At 27.9% G+C, this 16,033-nt stretch overlaps 2 protein-coding genes across 6 annotated transcripts in view; both read right to left on the reverse strand.

The window, feature by feature from the left end:
- Positions 1-6,307: 6,307 nt before the first annotated feature.
- On the reverse strand, positions 6,308-10,790 carry LOC136085867 (uncharacterized). 2 transcript variants are annotated; one of them, XM_065807602.1, is made up of 11 exons: positions 10,555-10,790; positions 9,431-10,364; positions 9,043-9,335; positions 8,628-8,840; positions 8,267-8,506; positions 8,112-8,188; positions 7,817-8,022; positions 7,395-7,724; positions 7,113-7,268; positions 6,801-6,993; positions 6,308-6,678 (listed from the first exon to the last, which is right to left on the reverse strand). In XM_065807602.1, the coding sequence occupies exons 2-11, from the start codon at positions 10,349-10,351 to the stop codon at positions 6,359-6,361; spliced, it is 2,949 nt and encodes a 982-aa protein (XP_065663674.1). In that variant the 5' UTR covers positions 10,352-10,364; positions 10,555-10,790; the 3' UTR covers positions 6,308-6,358. The 2 variants fall into 2 exon arrangements, with proteins under 2 accessions (XP_065663674.1, XP_065663675.1); XM_065807603.1 differs by having other exon boundaries at positions 6,308-6,675; positions 10,555-10,787.
- A 2,127-nt stretch (positions 10,791-12,917) lies between these two features.
- The window catches only part of LOC101240335 (LIM domain-containing protein A), a 17,696-nt gene continuing 14,580 nt past the window's right edge, over positions 12,918-16,033 (reverse strand). For all 4 annotated transcript variants that reach the window (XM_065807604.1, XM_065807607.1, XM_065807606.1 and 1 more), the window contains 3 exons: positions 14,312-14,392; positions 13,934-14,141; positions 12,918-13,857 (listed from right to left, as the gene is read on the reverse strand). In XM_065807604.1, the coding sequence (XP_065663676.1) occupies positions 13,241-13,857; positions 13,934-14,141; positions 14,312-14,392 (906 nt within the window). In that variant the 3' untranslated portion in view covers positions 12,918-13,240. The remainder of the gene's footprint in view (positions 13,858-13,933; positions 14,142-14,311; positions 14,393-16,033) is intronic.

The following is a 16,033-nucleotide window of genomic DNA, read 5'->3' on the forward strand; positions in this document are numbered from 1 at the left end:
AGTTTAAAGAATATGAAAGAACATATTTTACTTGAAATCTTTTTTTAAATTTTCATTACGATTGAATTTTAATGTAATTTTATAAAAAGCATTGGTCACATTTGTTTAAAACAACAGCATTATTACTATAATAAACTTTTAATAAATTTATATATACGAGTGACCACAACTAAATTGCAGAAATATTTTTTTTCACTACACAAACTGTCGTTTTTTTGGTCTAGTCCCATTCAATAATCATTATCTTGTCCCATTCAATAAGCTTTATACTTTATCCACAAATGGTGGGCCAGACTAAAAATAGCATTTCCTAAACGTGAATGGGTTTAAAATATTAAAACTTGAGACAATTGGGTATTAAAAAATGGAGTTTTATTTTTCATAACTTCCGAAACCGCTGCAAAATCGGAAAAACAAAGTTATTTTTTAGAATTACTTTTTTCTCTTTAAAACACATTAGCATCCAGTGCTATTATGTTTAGACCATAATAAGAAGAATGAATTGTTCGGTCAAATGGTTGTATCTAACACTTCCTACCACAGGAGTTTGGATATCCAACCTTTGATGCTTCCATGCGAATTTGATTTTGTCCCATTCAATAATCGTCCCATTCGTTAAGGTTCTCCCCTACATGAATAAATATGTGGCGCGAAATTTTGATGTTGATGAATAGAATTTTATTTTTTCATAAAAAAAAGTATATTAGCTAGAAATCCATTCCTTTTATGTTTGGAGAAAAATCCATAGAAATATTTATTTTTAACTTCATTTAAAGATACCATTTTCGTGTTATAAGAGCATGCTCAAGTTACCCAGTGTTTTTTATTGAAATTGCCTAGTTTCTAAAGTCCTAAAATTGCAGCGGTTTTAACTGCATTTTGTAAAAAAACAGTTAAAACCACCTTTTAAAAACCTTTTTATTTTTAAGAAAAAGTTTCTGATGCCCAAATATCTGAGTGGATCATACGTGGTGATCCCTAAAAATTGTTTACTCGCAAAAATCTTAGATCCAGCATTATTATTCTCGAAAATACTCCAATTCTTGCTAAAGATGCTCTTAATACCTTAATATACCCGGTATATATATATATATATATATATATATATATATATATATATATATATATATATATATATATATATATATATATATATATATATGTATATATATATATATATACGTATATAATATGTACTTTTAATTTAATTTGAGATTAGGGTAGATTAGAGAATAAGGAGTATCAACAAAAACAATGCTGAACCCAAACATTCTGAGATTAAACAATCTTTAGGGGTCATTACACAGGAAACACTTTTATTTTTGAGCACCAAAAATATTTTCTTAAAAATACTTTTTGAAGTTTTAACAAACAACAAAAAATGTTCAGGTTATCTAGACCACGACGTAAAATGAGCTTTAAACTAATAGATGAAAAACATCAAAGATCCCCTTCCATCGATGAGAACAACAACAACCAAAAAAACAAGTCTAAACAATACAAATAATAATGTTTGAATTTCATATTTAAAAATATAACATAAGAAACATGTTTTTCATAATTTTCATAACATAAAATGTTTAGTAGCTTAGTTTTATTTGCAGTTGCAACACATAAAAACACATTTCAGTTGCAACACATAAAAACACATTTCAGTTGCAACACATAAAAACAAATTTCAGTTGCAAAACATAAAAACAAATTTCAGTTTACGTTTTACAGTACATGTTTCCTGGTACCAACTCCTACAAAGATTTCACGGCACTTCAGACCATTGCACAGTGGGCCAGAATGCACTTTTACTGGACAAAATTCATAACTAATTTAATATTAGAGCTATATTCACTAAAATTAGTATGAGTACTAATATGATGTCTGCGCTTTTTATGAAGGTAATATTTTTTCATTTCGTTGCTATGGATACCTTTATTTTGCTTAGCAACAACCTACCTTTGTTATCTGCAGATATTTTATAAGTGCTATATTCACTAAATTTGGCATGAGTACCAATATGAGATCACACTTCTTACAAAAGTGATAATTTTTTAAATTTAGTTGTTATGGATACTTATATTGCTTAGTTACCGGATACTTTCCTTAGTTACAAAGTGGTAAATTGATATTTGAATATCTTATCGGATTTTTGACCCACCTATATTAAATAAAAATTGAGTATTTAGGTAAATAATGTTTTAGGAATAATAAAAGCAAAAAATAGTGCAAGAAAACGTTATCAATTTTAAATTACATCAAAAAATTATAAAACAATAATATCGTTTGAAGATTGTTTAAGTAATTGTAAAACATCTGAAAGAAATGCTTTATGATTTGTTTGGTGTGATGTTGATTTACGCAATGATGAAATAACAGGATCACTGGAAACTAGGAGTCTAATGATAAGATCAGTATTTGTTACTTTTCTGGATGTTTTTCGGCTGAAATTTTCGCGATAAGATTTAAAGTCTTTATTTCTAGCCTCTTGAGCTTCCTCTGACATAAGTCCGATGGGTAATGTAAGGCTTTTAATTATGTCATGTCCATGTATCAATACTTTGTGAACTGATTGAGCCATGTAATACCATGGATAAAGGGACACATATAGTCTAAAAGTGTCAAAACAATAATCCTTGAACTTTAAGCAGTCTATTTCATATCCTGAAGAGAGCGTTACCAAGATAATGTAAAATCTGAATATAAGGTTTTGGTCAATACCCAGAATTTCAGCTGTTTGTTCATATGCTGCAAAAGCGCGCCTTGAGGTATTGCCATCATTACTTGTTCCAGAACCACCACTTTTAGGGAAATCAACAACAAGTCCCATTTTGTTCATAAAATCAGTCTGAATCTTTTGTTTAGCTACAGATGCCTTTTCTTTGTGTTTTTTAGATCTTGCTTGCCACTTTCTTGTTTCTTTTTTATATGCAATGTGCAATAACATCTCAAAAAATCGAATCCATGCATGAAGACTGGAAAGACCATATTTGAACTCTCTGTTAGTATAATCTATATGAAGGATATCAAGACTATTCATATTTTTTGGAGAGACACCACACACTGAACAGCATTGGTATGAGTTATTTTTTTCAGATAATATTGTTTGAACCTTCCCATCAATCATTGTAAGTTCAATAATACAATTCACTTCAATAGAAGATCCGCAAACCTCTAATAAAATCATACCCAAGCTTTCTATCTCACTTTTAATGTACTGATCTTCTTCAATCACAGATTCCTTGGATTCCATTTTGTATGCAAATCTTATGGGTCTACAATAGGCTGTGCAGGACGACTTTTGATTTCTCCAAATAGGCACTTTTTCGTTGCTGTTGTTAAATCCAGTCAAATCCAATGGGACAAGACAAGTAATAAATAATGATTCTTCACGCTTTAAATCTCTGTTAATGTCGGGTTCTGATAAAACTTGTTTATAAATGCTTTGGCCAGTAGCACCATCAAAACCAGCCTTACACGTTAGTGTCATTGTTTTTATTGCTTTGTCGTTCAATATCAAGTGCCTTAGCACAGGTTCCTGAACTGCACAGATTCTTTGCAAAGTATGAGTCATTAGATCTTTTAAAGGAACTGAAGCTGAATAGTCCTCCACTGCTATGTTTGCAGGATAACATTTCAATTTTGCATCTCTGACATCATTGTAAGCGGGGTAGATGTTATATTCTTTCTCCAAGGCTCCGCTTCTAATCAATTGATAGGAAGCTTTTGTCAGACTTGCATCAGTTATTAAAGCCAGTGCTTCGTCTGCTGAATATTTAGTTGCTTTATCTGTATTTGATATATTTAAAACATTCTTGGCAGCAATAACAACAGATTCATCTCTAAATTTTTTATTAGCAGCAAAAAATAATTCATTGGATGAATGAGATTCAATTAAACAAGATACACGCCGTTTTTTAGTTTTATTAGAACTATTATCAAATGCAACTGGTTTTCGACCACGTCTACTTGCAGTTGGTTCATTGTCTTTTTTTCTGACAATTAAATATTCATTAAGCCAGTTCACAAACTTCTTTTCAAAATTTTTCACAGTATAGTTTGCAGATTTCCACTTTTTTTTATACAAGTAAACAAATCGTTGAACAGCATGTCTAAAATCAACGTCTTTAAAATCAGCAAATTTTGGCTGAATAAATTTTAATAAATCTTCAGTAATATTTTGTTTTGAAATACTAAGATTGTTTTTTTGGAGAAAATTATGAATGTCTAAGTTTAACAAAACCATATCTAAATAATTATTGTAACAAGTATTTTGTATATAAAAGTAAAATGTTATAATATATATGCCGCCTGGACTACTAATACTTGTTAGTAATTAAGTTACTACAAGTGTTAGTAATTAAAATTAAAAGTAATTAAATTACTGTCAGTGTTAGTAATTAAATTACTAACAACTACCGAAAATATGTTGTTGCTATGTTATGCAAAGTAAGGTATCCATAGTAAACAAAAAAAGTTAACCTCATAAGAATTCTGAATCTCATTTTAACACATACCCCCAATATTGTGTATTTAGCGCAAGTAAAATACTGTTAAAACAACGTTAATGTAAAAATGAGTTGTTGCTATGCAAAATTTAGTACCATAGCAACCAAGTTAAAACATACATAAAATCTGAACGGGGATTTAAGGGGACGAGCAATCAATTAAAACTCGATTGAAGCATCATATAGCTCAAATAAATATAAGACAACACATGGCAAATTGTGGTAATTATTAGTTATTGTGCGGCAAAAAATAAGTTTCTTAAGAAATTTTTTTTTTAACCTGTGATTTTCAAAGTATAACTGAGATAACATGCTATGACAAATTTATTTCACACATTGGTTTTTCTTAACTCTAAATACTCTAGAATAACATGTACTAATTTTTTGTTTCAAAAACGTAGATGTAATTGAAATATAACACAACGTTGATGTCACCGTTAATTACTTATTTATAATTTTTATTTTTTTTTATTTTATCTCAATATTCAAATGCTTAGAGTCCTGGTAACTAAGGGATTTAATATAAATAAATTATCAATAGATTTCTCCTAATATATGTAGATACTAAAATTAAATAGGTTTTCAAGATTAGACAACTAAAATTTTTCCCATTTTGTCCACCTACTGGCCCACTGTGCATTGTAGAAAATTTTACATATCGCGCAAAAAGTTTGATCCATACTCTTGTATTTAGAGACTTTATGAGAAGAAACGGCATATTTTTTCATTTTAAGTTGACAAAAATTATTTTAAGTTTCATAAAAATAATTTTTTAGATATTTTTATTGCAACAAAAAAGGTAAAAATTTTCAATGCATATTAAATTAACCATTTTTGCAAATAAAGTTTAATTTTTATTTTATGTGGAATAAATTTTAGACTTTGTTTTTTATGTTAGGCGTTTTATAGACTTTGCCGTTTGCCCCCCGCTATAACGTCTTAGTTAGATTTTTTTATTTTTATTTTACTATATCATTCAAAATAAGCTTTACAATATTTTTACAACATAAAGTATAAAAATTTTGAACAAAACTGAAGACATAACTAAAATGTCGAGTGACCGACACGGCAGTTTCGTAATGGAACTTTATTCTGGGCATGCGCATTGACAAATATTTATTTGGTTAATTATTCAATAAAGATGCGGAACGCAAAAAAAAACATAAAAATCACTTTTTTTTAACAACTAAATTTTAAATACTTATTGATAAAAATAGTTTATTAAATTTTTCTATTTTATTAAATATTAGGTTATACTAGTTTTCTATAAAAAATATATATATATATAAAACATTTATCCCTATTTTATAGGATCTAGAACTTTTCAGTTTTTTTAGTTTAAATTTTTTAGGGAAGTCAGTAATTATTGATAAATAAGTACTTAAATGAATTTTTTGAGAAAAGCTGAAATGTTTAAGAGAAGGAGTTAAGGTATTTGGAGATTCTGACAAATTTTGAAGAACCGATTTTTTTTTATATACTTTTTTCGTAAAATAAAAATATACGTTTTCCCCCTAAAACTTCCGAAAGTAGCTATAGAAACTTTCTAAGATGTCCGCGAAAACTTAAGGAATAACAATCTAATAAATATAAAATGAAATATTCTTTGTTGTCTAGTATACAAAATATTAACTATTTATTATACTAAATATTTATTATATTCGGAAATATATAAATATATATATATATATTATATATATATATATATATATATATATATATATATATATATATATATATATATATATATATATATATATATATATATATATATATATACACACACATATTTTTAACAATAAACATTAAAATTAAGTCGTTATGCAATTACTATCGTATATACAATTATCTATGAAACATCACAAGGCTTTTCTTTTATAAGTTTTTCTTTCTTGAGCAGTTGGACGAATTTCCAAAGCTTCTGGGAAGTTTTTGACGTAATGATTGGACAGAATACTTTGTAGTCTTTGTTTTCCTTTCATATGGCAGAAGGTGCTGTTCATACTGTTGAATTCAGCATGCATGCTTTCTAAGCCTTGCTCTCCATAAATATCAAGACCTAAACCCCAATTTCTAATGAAATCAACACAATGTTTTTCAAATAAATGCATTTTTGGCGTAATGGACTCATTGGGCCATGTTTTACGAAAGTAACTCATTAATTCTCCAATGGCTCCTTCTGATTCCAAAAAAAAAATTAAATTAAAAAACGTGAAAAACTAAGTAAGAATAATTATGCAAGCATAAGGAAATTTAATACAAGTAACTTAAAACAAACAGTTTATAAATATGTATTTTTACCTAATTCTAATAATGGATTATTATTAATTATTTCACTTGAATTCATAAAGTTGTAGCATGTACCGTATTTGGAGAACAAATTTACAAATTTCTCACTTAAGATCTTTGCCTCGTTATGTACATCTATATCAATAAATCCAAGATCTGTTACTATCTTAGGTATCGAATTGCAAAGATGTAGGACACTGTTTAACTAATAGATGAAAAATAAATTTTGTAATTTACAGAATTAGTACTTCTATACGTTATATATTTACAAAAATATTTATACAATTTATATTTACAAGTATGCAAAAATATATATGGAAAAACCTTTAACATTTTATGAACATGATTCCCGATAAAGCATTTTCCGTAGTAAGCTTGTCTTTGAACATTAAGACCACATAGAACTTCATCAAGGTTTTTCACAAGTGGTCCATGCGATTTTTCAAATGTTTTAGTTTTTAACTCTTCTAATTCAATAAGCTATATAAAAAACAGCACTACATAAACACACACACAGAAGCATTTGCTATTACATTGATAAATGTTTCATTCACATAAAACTATAGAATATTTTATTTTATTATTTCAAATATTAACTTATTATACCTTAGCATTTTTCTTCTCCATAAAATGAATTACTCTGGGCTGAAAAATTTCATTGAGATATTCTTTATTTTCAGGAGAACGTAGAACTTGTGTTGCCATTGCTTCATGAATTAGCTTTATTTTTTCACAATATTCAGAAATAATTTTTTCTTGTTCATATATTTTCAACTGAACTTCAATATACTCATCAAAACTTTTGTCATTTACAGTTTTATTTTTTAAACACATTTTAGCTGCAATTTTTATATCTATGAGATGACAGCCATCTTCCAGCATATTAAAAAATTTAAGATAAATTCCTAATGAGATATGCAACGATGGAATGCCAACCTAGATTCATTAAATCAATAAAAACAATATTAAAATGATATAAATAAGTAAAAATTAATATACTATAAAAATGTAATATATTATAAAAATACTTGTGTTAAAGGAATATTGAAAAGTGTTGAATCAATGACATTGTTACAATACTTTGCAAACCTTGGTATTTGACCTTTTTGAATGAATTTTTGCAAATCTGCATCAAGCGTTTCCAGCGTGCGACTGGAACAATTACTTATTTGTTGAGCATATGGCTTTTTCATCTCTGCACGAGTTATATGACAAAACAAGCAAGCATGTCGACCTAATATGATAATATATTTTATACATAGCGTTTAAAAAGCCACTAAATATGATTTGTTTGTTGCACAATTTTATTATTTGAATTTATACCATTTGCACCAGTAATTCCATATGCTGAACATAAGAACTTGTAATCACCAAAGATAAATACTCTTATTTTTTTCTCACTAAAAATAATTTTTATTAAAGTAGATTAAAATCTATTTATCCAAATACATTAAACAATTTGATAAAATAAAACCTACTTCCAACACAGTGACTGCAATTGATTAATTTGTTGTGTAAACATTGAAAGACCCACAATAAGGTTAGGTTTGTATTCTTTTGCTTCAAAAATACTAAATACATTTGTGTTTCTTCTGGCATTAGGCTTATCAACATTCACAATTTGATAACACATCTTAAAGGATCCACCACCATAATCACCACCAATTTTAATGTGAATTTCGTCATTTTTTATATTGGAATGCTGTAGCAAATTTTTCCTATTTAATTTGTAATTGAATTTAAAATAATTTTAGAAAATAAATAAACTTTTAATAAAAAAGCATATACAATGACAACATTTTTATACAGACACACATTTATGTAAAATACTATCTTTACTTTTTTAGAAGATTGAGTTTGTTTATTATATGTGATGGAAGATCTTTAATGTATCCCCAAGGAGCATTTTTAACTTCAAATGAATCACTGGAGTCTTTTAAAAGAAAGTTAAACGGAGCATTACAAACTACCCAATCCTCTCCAGACCAGGATTTAGCTACTTTTCGTTGCTTTTTGTTTGATGCACATTTTATATCTTTGGTTTTAAGCCATCTATAATAAAATTTTAAACATTTTGTTTTTTTATTTATTCACACTTTCAATTTAGTTTGATTTGGTCAAATTCAAAGTTTGTATATATAAAAATAATATATATATATATATATATATATATATATATATATATATATATATATATATATATATATATATATATATATATATATATATATATATATATATGAAGTTAATTTACCTTGCAAGTATCTTCATGTTTGAATATGTAATTCCCATATGAGCTTTCATACTTATCATTTCTTTAGCACTTATAACTGATAAAGGTATGTCTGACATCTTCAATATTTTAACTTGATCTTTTACTTCGAATGAATTTAAAATAGCAGAGGTTTGCTGAATTTTTGTTGTGCTGGGCATACCAGAGGTCACATTTAAAGAATTTAAAACAGCTTGATGTCTTTTATTAATTGTCCTTTTACTAACATCTGAGCCCTCTTTGTATGCCATCAAGTTGGAAGTAAAGTACAAAGGCTAGAAAGAAAAGTGAAATCAAATTATATTTTATTAATTACAACAAAACATAATACAGTTTATTTTATTTTGCTATATATTAAAAATACGCCTACCCTAGGTCCTCCGGAAGGAAATGCAATAAAGTTTGATTCAGAGATAACTAGCTTTTGCTTTGTTACATGTAATGCAGCATCTTCAACAATCTGTGGTATAGCATCATTGTCTTTTAATAAAAATACATCAGCTAGAGTTGTATCAAGTCCAACATTATTTTTTTTGCTAATCGGAGTCAGTAATAATTGATCACCAATACAAATTTCTTCGTGCAATTTTTTAAGCTCATTGTCTTTAACCGCAAATTTTAATTTACATTGCTTATTGCAACCTAAAATAATGCGCTCTATCAACTGTGTTACATTAACAGAATTTACAATTGTAAATAATGGAATGTGTTGATTACAAATAAAGCATTTTGTTTCTGTTTCCAGCTTTCCTTCAATCTCCTTAAATATACACACTGAGCAAAAAGAATGATGACACTCTTTTAGTATTAGTGGCTTATACATAATGTTGTTGCACAAATTGCATATACATAAGTCTAAATGGGGATTTGATACAGGATCAATATCAATTGCATTTAAACGCAAAGTTTGTTCTGGTATACTAGCAATTAAGCTATTAATGATTGGCCTGGTCCATCTTTTCTGATTTCTTTCTATTATACATGGCCGACCAGGTTTACATTTTTTAACTTTCCTACCAGAATCTTTAGAGAAACAGGAACATTTGTCTGCACATGGTAATGGCCATTCAACTACTTTAACACTGGTGCTAGAACCTTTTTCAATGTTCCTCATAATGATATAGCACTTCCTACACATTTTTTGTGGATAAACATTTTTAGTATCAATGTTGATGTTTATATAAAATGAATTTTCGATTCTTTCAGAATATTTACACACATCAACTGAGTCTTTCCTTATATATTCTCCACATATTCTGCAAATGAGACTTAACTTGGTTAAATAGTCCATGTTTATAAAATATCTAAATATAACATTGTGTAAGATAAATTAAAAATTATCCCCAAAAAAAAAATAATCGGTCTCTACAATTAAGTTTAAAGAAAGTACAATAAACTGATGAAAATAAAAATATTTACTTTCAGATACAGAAAATTCGTTTTATTATAACATAGATGCTTAAAAAATATGAAATTTTAAGAACAATTTTTTACCGTTTAATTTATAAGTTTTCCTTGAAAATCCTATTTGCAACAACAAAATTTATAAAACAAGGTTTTATCAGTTATCTCTGAATTAAATCGCTTCGGTTAAGAAAAATTTTGAAATATCAAACATAAGTAAAATCAAGTTGGAGTAGCTGAGCTTCAGAAAGAAATAATTGAAATAACCTAAAATTTTCTCTAGTTTTACAAGTGTTGACTGCGCATGCTCAGAATAAAGTTCCAATAAGTATCAATTTGAAACTGCCGTGCCGATGATCTGAATAAAAATCATGAGTTTTATGGGTAAATACAATAACGAATAAATATTATTTATATTTCAATATATCTTATGATTAGTGGTTATATAAAATAATTTAGGTGAAATGCAATGGAAAAAAAAACAATATTAGTAAAAATATTCATATTAGTGGTAAATATACTCTACACACATGTGTCCAGGGGCAATTCTAGTAAAAAATGAGGGGCGTATCCTTGAGAAGTACCGACTGCTTTCAGAAAAAAAAAGCACTCCCTCCCCACACCCACCTACCCACCCATTTTGATCACCCTTGTATGTGTATATATCTAATATCTACTAATTCCGTCAATATAATAAAATAAATTCATAGGCACAACATATAAAAAAAGCATTACGCCATTATATAATTTATTAGATAAGAATTACTAAAATTTTGCTTTTAAATGCTTTTGTTAATTCTTATTTAATGAATTATATAATGACGTAATACTTTTATTTCAAGTTGCAATAAGATTCATATGATAATTATAAAAAAATCAATTAATATCATTTGCAACTTGATTTTAAACAACTTATAGATCTTGGTTATACTTAATTCTTCATAAAGATATTGCAGCCTGGTTTTATTTTGAGATTATTAAAACTCTTGAACCTTGAAAAAAGGAAATGTGATCACATATTTTTCTTTTAAGCTAATGATAAAGGGAGTGACCTTTATAATAAAAAAACATTTTTTATATAATGAAAACTTTCGGAATAAATATTTTATGCACATTAATGAATTCAATGAAAAAAATTTTTTCTGAAACTAAAGACTTCTTTTTAATGTTTCCAATTTTCCCATTTTTATCCCAAGGATAAATGAAAGTAAATCAAACTTACACCTAAAAAACTCTAAATCATAAAGTTGTCATAAAATTTGGGAAAGATAATTCATAATATCCGCACCGATTTAAGACAAAAAACGTAAAGTAACTTTACGTAAGTTTTTTCCTGTGTGATAACGAAATTAAAATAAAATGCCAAAAAACAATTATACTCTTTCAATAGTTCTAATATTCCAAAATAACTTCCGTTAAAAACGTTCCATGCTGGTGGTGAATTGAGAAACATCTAAAACGAATAGTCTGCAGACGGTGCAATAACTCATAAAATACCAATCAAAACCGTAAAATGTTTCACCATTAGCAAAATTAATGAGGAAGAAAAGGTAAAGATTCTCAGCTAAAAATGTCATGATTTGTAAGGCTAAGAACAGCTTTTTTTTAGGCATTGAAATGTTGATATCTAATTGAAATAAGAATTAGTAAATCTTAATACCATCCAACCTTAATGCCTCCCAATCTTTTATGAAGTAAAACAATTTATTATGTCATTGATTCTTTTAGAAGATTAATATTCAACTTAGGTTTGTATAACTTTTTAATACTTTGAAAACGTGTATTGTTTACACAAAACATGTTAACTTTAATAGTTTGGTTAAAAAAACTACTTGATAGTATAAAAATAGTGTTTGATAGCATAAAAAATACAAAATGGACGTTTTATTACGAATGAAAAAAAGGAGTGCGTTATTTATCGCACTAAATGTTCCTTTTATTTCTTTAAAAGATTTTGGATAATGATCTAACATAAAAGTGTTTTCCTAGTATGGGAAAATTTTTTTTTTTGCAATTCAAAATTTGACGCCGATTTATAATAATAATAAAGGAGTAAAATATCCCGGTAATACAATCACAACCAAAGATGAGACAAAAAAGTTTTTTTAATGGTGAAAAGCTGTTAAAATCGTCGATGGTGTATTCGCCTTTGAAGAAAAGTATATCTTGTTTTTGCAGACAAAAATTGTGAGACGGAATCAGATGCTAAAGTAATATTTATTGCAATGCAAGTTTTTACATTTTATGTTTACTCAATTTATGGAAACCTGATTTTTTGAACATTTATGCAATCCTTTTCATTCTATGATTATGATCAATCTTTTTCATTCTATGTTAATGCGAGCCTGAAGATTACATCTTAAACTCGTATACCCCTTAAATTTCAAATTTAAAGTTTTAAGTTTTAATATAAATTAATAAGTTGTTTGACCAAAACTAAACAATGAAAATACTTTTTCTGAAATAATTGTTATATTCAAGGAACCATAAGAATGTCTAAATATAATGAGAATTACATTCAAAGAACATAAACTATAAGAAATGTCTAAATATAAAAACTATGTAACACAAAAATAAAAATTTTTCCCAAGAAATAAAAATAGTATCTAAATGACTGTTTAATATATTATATACATTTAAACTTAAAGTTAATATAAATATGCTACATGTTACACTTTTACCGTTTTACTGCTACAATCCACACAGCGTAAAAAAGTATTTTATTGAAGATATAAGTTCATAAAATATACAACAAGATTTACAAGGCAAGTAGATTTCACCTCAATGATGTCAAAGTCGTACTTGTTGAGGTTACAGGTATAGAAGAATAGGAATTATGTGATATACGAAAATTATCTTTTTCTTTTCTAGGTAGCAAACATTCTTGGTCCATATCTATAAAAGATTTTTCATAAACAGGATCAACTGTCCGAAGTAATCCTCTAGGTGGTGATAAATGGCCTCTTGGAGGTTGAAAGTCGTGACTATAAAACGAACCGCTATCTCTCATCATTTCTAAGAATAACGCATTAGAAGGGTTACGTGTATTATCGTGAGGAGTATTCCTAAAATCTAAACGAAATCTATCTGTTTCTTTCAATAAAGCTGAATGTCGATCAATACGATATTTGCTATCAAACCTTTCAATATCTCTCATGTATGGTTTTGTATTTAAGGAGCCAGAAATCCCCTTAAAGATTGGATCTCTATAAGGTGAAGTAATAGGATCAAAATTTGTATCAACTTCGGAATGAGTTGGTTGGTTATTATGAGGATTATGAGACATTTTGTTAGCAAAAAAGTGATTGTCATTTGTTATCGGAGATAATGAACGGTTATCACGTTGTAACATTTTAGTGTAGTAGTCCACTTGTTTCATGTGTTGCTTTGTACCTAAAATAGAAAATTAACAATGAAGAAAAACCTTATGATAAAATATTTACGAAATATTTCAATAACTCAATTTTACCGGTTAAATGTGGAGAAGCGTTGTTACAATATGAAGAGTCTGGTAAAAACTGTTTGAAATGTCCCCCGTTTCCATAAGAGATGGATGGATTTCCATGTGAAATGGATGGACTGCCATGAATCGAAGGTCCAACTGCTTGAAAAGCATGGAAACCAGGTCTAGAAGAACGATTAAGCTCTTGAGGTTTTTGAAAGCCAACTTTCTCACTCTATACAAAAATAAAAACTTTTATTTCAGCTTATGCTTACAATCTTAAACCATACTGAATATTGATCTCACTCAGTCATATATTGGTCTCACTTAGCCATATATTTAAAATTGAAATCCCTTTTTCATAACAAAATGTAGCATGATAAAAATTTACGGAGTTAATCAAACCTTTTGTTGACTGTACTGTATAAACCGAGCAATATATGCATGCATCGAACTCCAACATCTTTTTTGTATAATACTTTGAGGCTAAAAAAAGATTGTTTAAATAACATAAAATTTTAGTAACATCATTTTATCTAAAATAACAATAATATAATATAAAATTTAAATTTCAGAAAAAAAACTATTTAAAGTCTGCTTTTTTAAGACTTTGAGAAAAATTGTGTGTGTGTGTGTGGGGGGAGGGGGGGGAGGGGGAGGGGGGTTCTATACATTTCAAGTATAAAAAAAGTTTAGTTATATCAGTATGATATAACTAAACTATTAATAGTATCCAGAATGCTCAACATAAAGTTTAAAGGAATTAAGAATTTTTATTTTGAGATAAAACATTTATGAATTTGGTCACTGAATATAACTATATCTATCTATCTATATATTGGGATGGTATAATTATTTTCATATTATAGCAAAAAGTTATAATATAAAAATAAAAATAAAACAATGAAAATTCGAGCTTTCTTTAACATCTCAGGGGGGCAACTTTTGTTTAAACTTTTTAAATAGCGCTTTTCTATAATCTTTTCGATAATCAGGGCGTCCTGAACAGGGGTGTAAGGGGTATCCCACCCTCCCCAAAGTTATGACAGTCATATAAGCATTTGAGTTGGCACATTTAGCATTTGAGTTGGCAAGTGTCACTAGTTGGCAAAAAATACATACATATATGTTCTGAATGCATATTGCAATATTAATATTGAAATACGCATACTTTAAATATGTTTTGATTGTTAATGTTAAAGATTAACACATTGTAGAATTGTTTGAATGTTTGTGTATTAATTTGTTGGCACTTTATATTAGCATTCACAAGAGAAATGGCTTTTTTAAATTTATTTTTTGTAAATGTGGATTACGAATGATTTTTTATTTTTATTCTTTTTAGATTCCATAATGAACTTGAAGAAAAAGCTCATCATAACCAAGAGTGACACAGAACACTTAGTATTTGGCCAACCCTGTAAATTTTCAGAAAGTCAATTACCAACAAAAGCAGAAGTCTTTAAGCATTATCTATACATCAGACACGCTAAGATTTTCTCACAATCTTAAGACTCTGAAGAACCATCAATCAGAGATGTAAATAAGATAGTAGCTGATGATTTGGTAAACATATGGTCAAGGACAGAGCAACGATATTATATAAAGGCATTCTGAAAAGCTAGGATAAATTGGTCACTGATACAAAACGATTGAGAAAATATGTTGGTGAAAAGAGAAATTCATCTACAATTCAGTGCTAACTTGGTTCATTCAACAAATTATTTTACATTTGTCCTTGCAAATGTGTTAATTGTGATATCAGGAACCGGTTAAACTGCTATTGTTCCACCAAAGTTCCTTTTAAGGAATGGGAGTTTTGGCTCAATCAAAAAAGTAATCATAAAATGTAGATTGGCCATATTGACCAGGGACTATTCCAGACCATTTTCCACCGTATTTAAGTGCCAAATTAAAAATTGAGGACTTCTTTCTTCTTTTTTTTAAAAAAAAGAAGAAAAGAAGTCCTCAATTTTTAATTTTTAAAAAAAAAGGTCCTCAATTTTTCATAAAAAAAAGGAAGGTCCTGTTATTATCAGGTCATTTGAGACAAAAAGGCTGAGATTACATTTATAGTTTATACCAGTAGTTTCCATGGTGTACTCATGTGTTGAACATTTCTTTAGA

This window comes from Hydra vulgaris, chromosome 10, assembly GCF_038396675.1.
Source record: "Hydra vulgaris chromosome 10, alternate assembly HydraT2T_AEP".
Lineage (NCBI taxonomy): Eukaryota > Metazoa > Cnidaria > Hydrozoa > Anthoathecata > Hydridae > Hydra > Hydra vulgaris.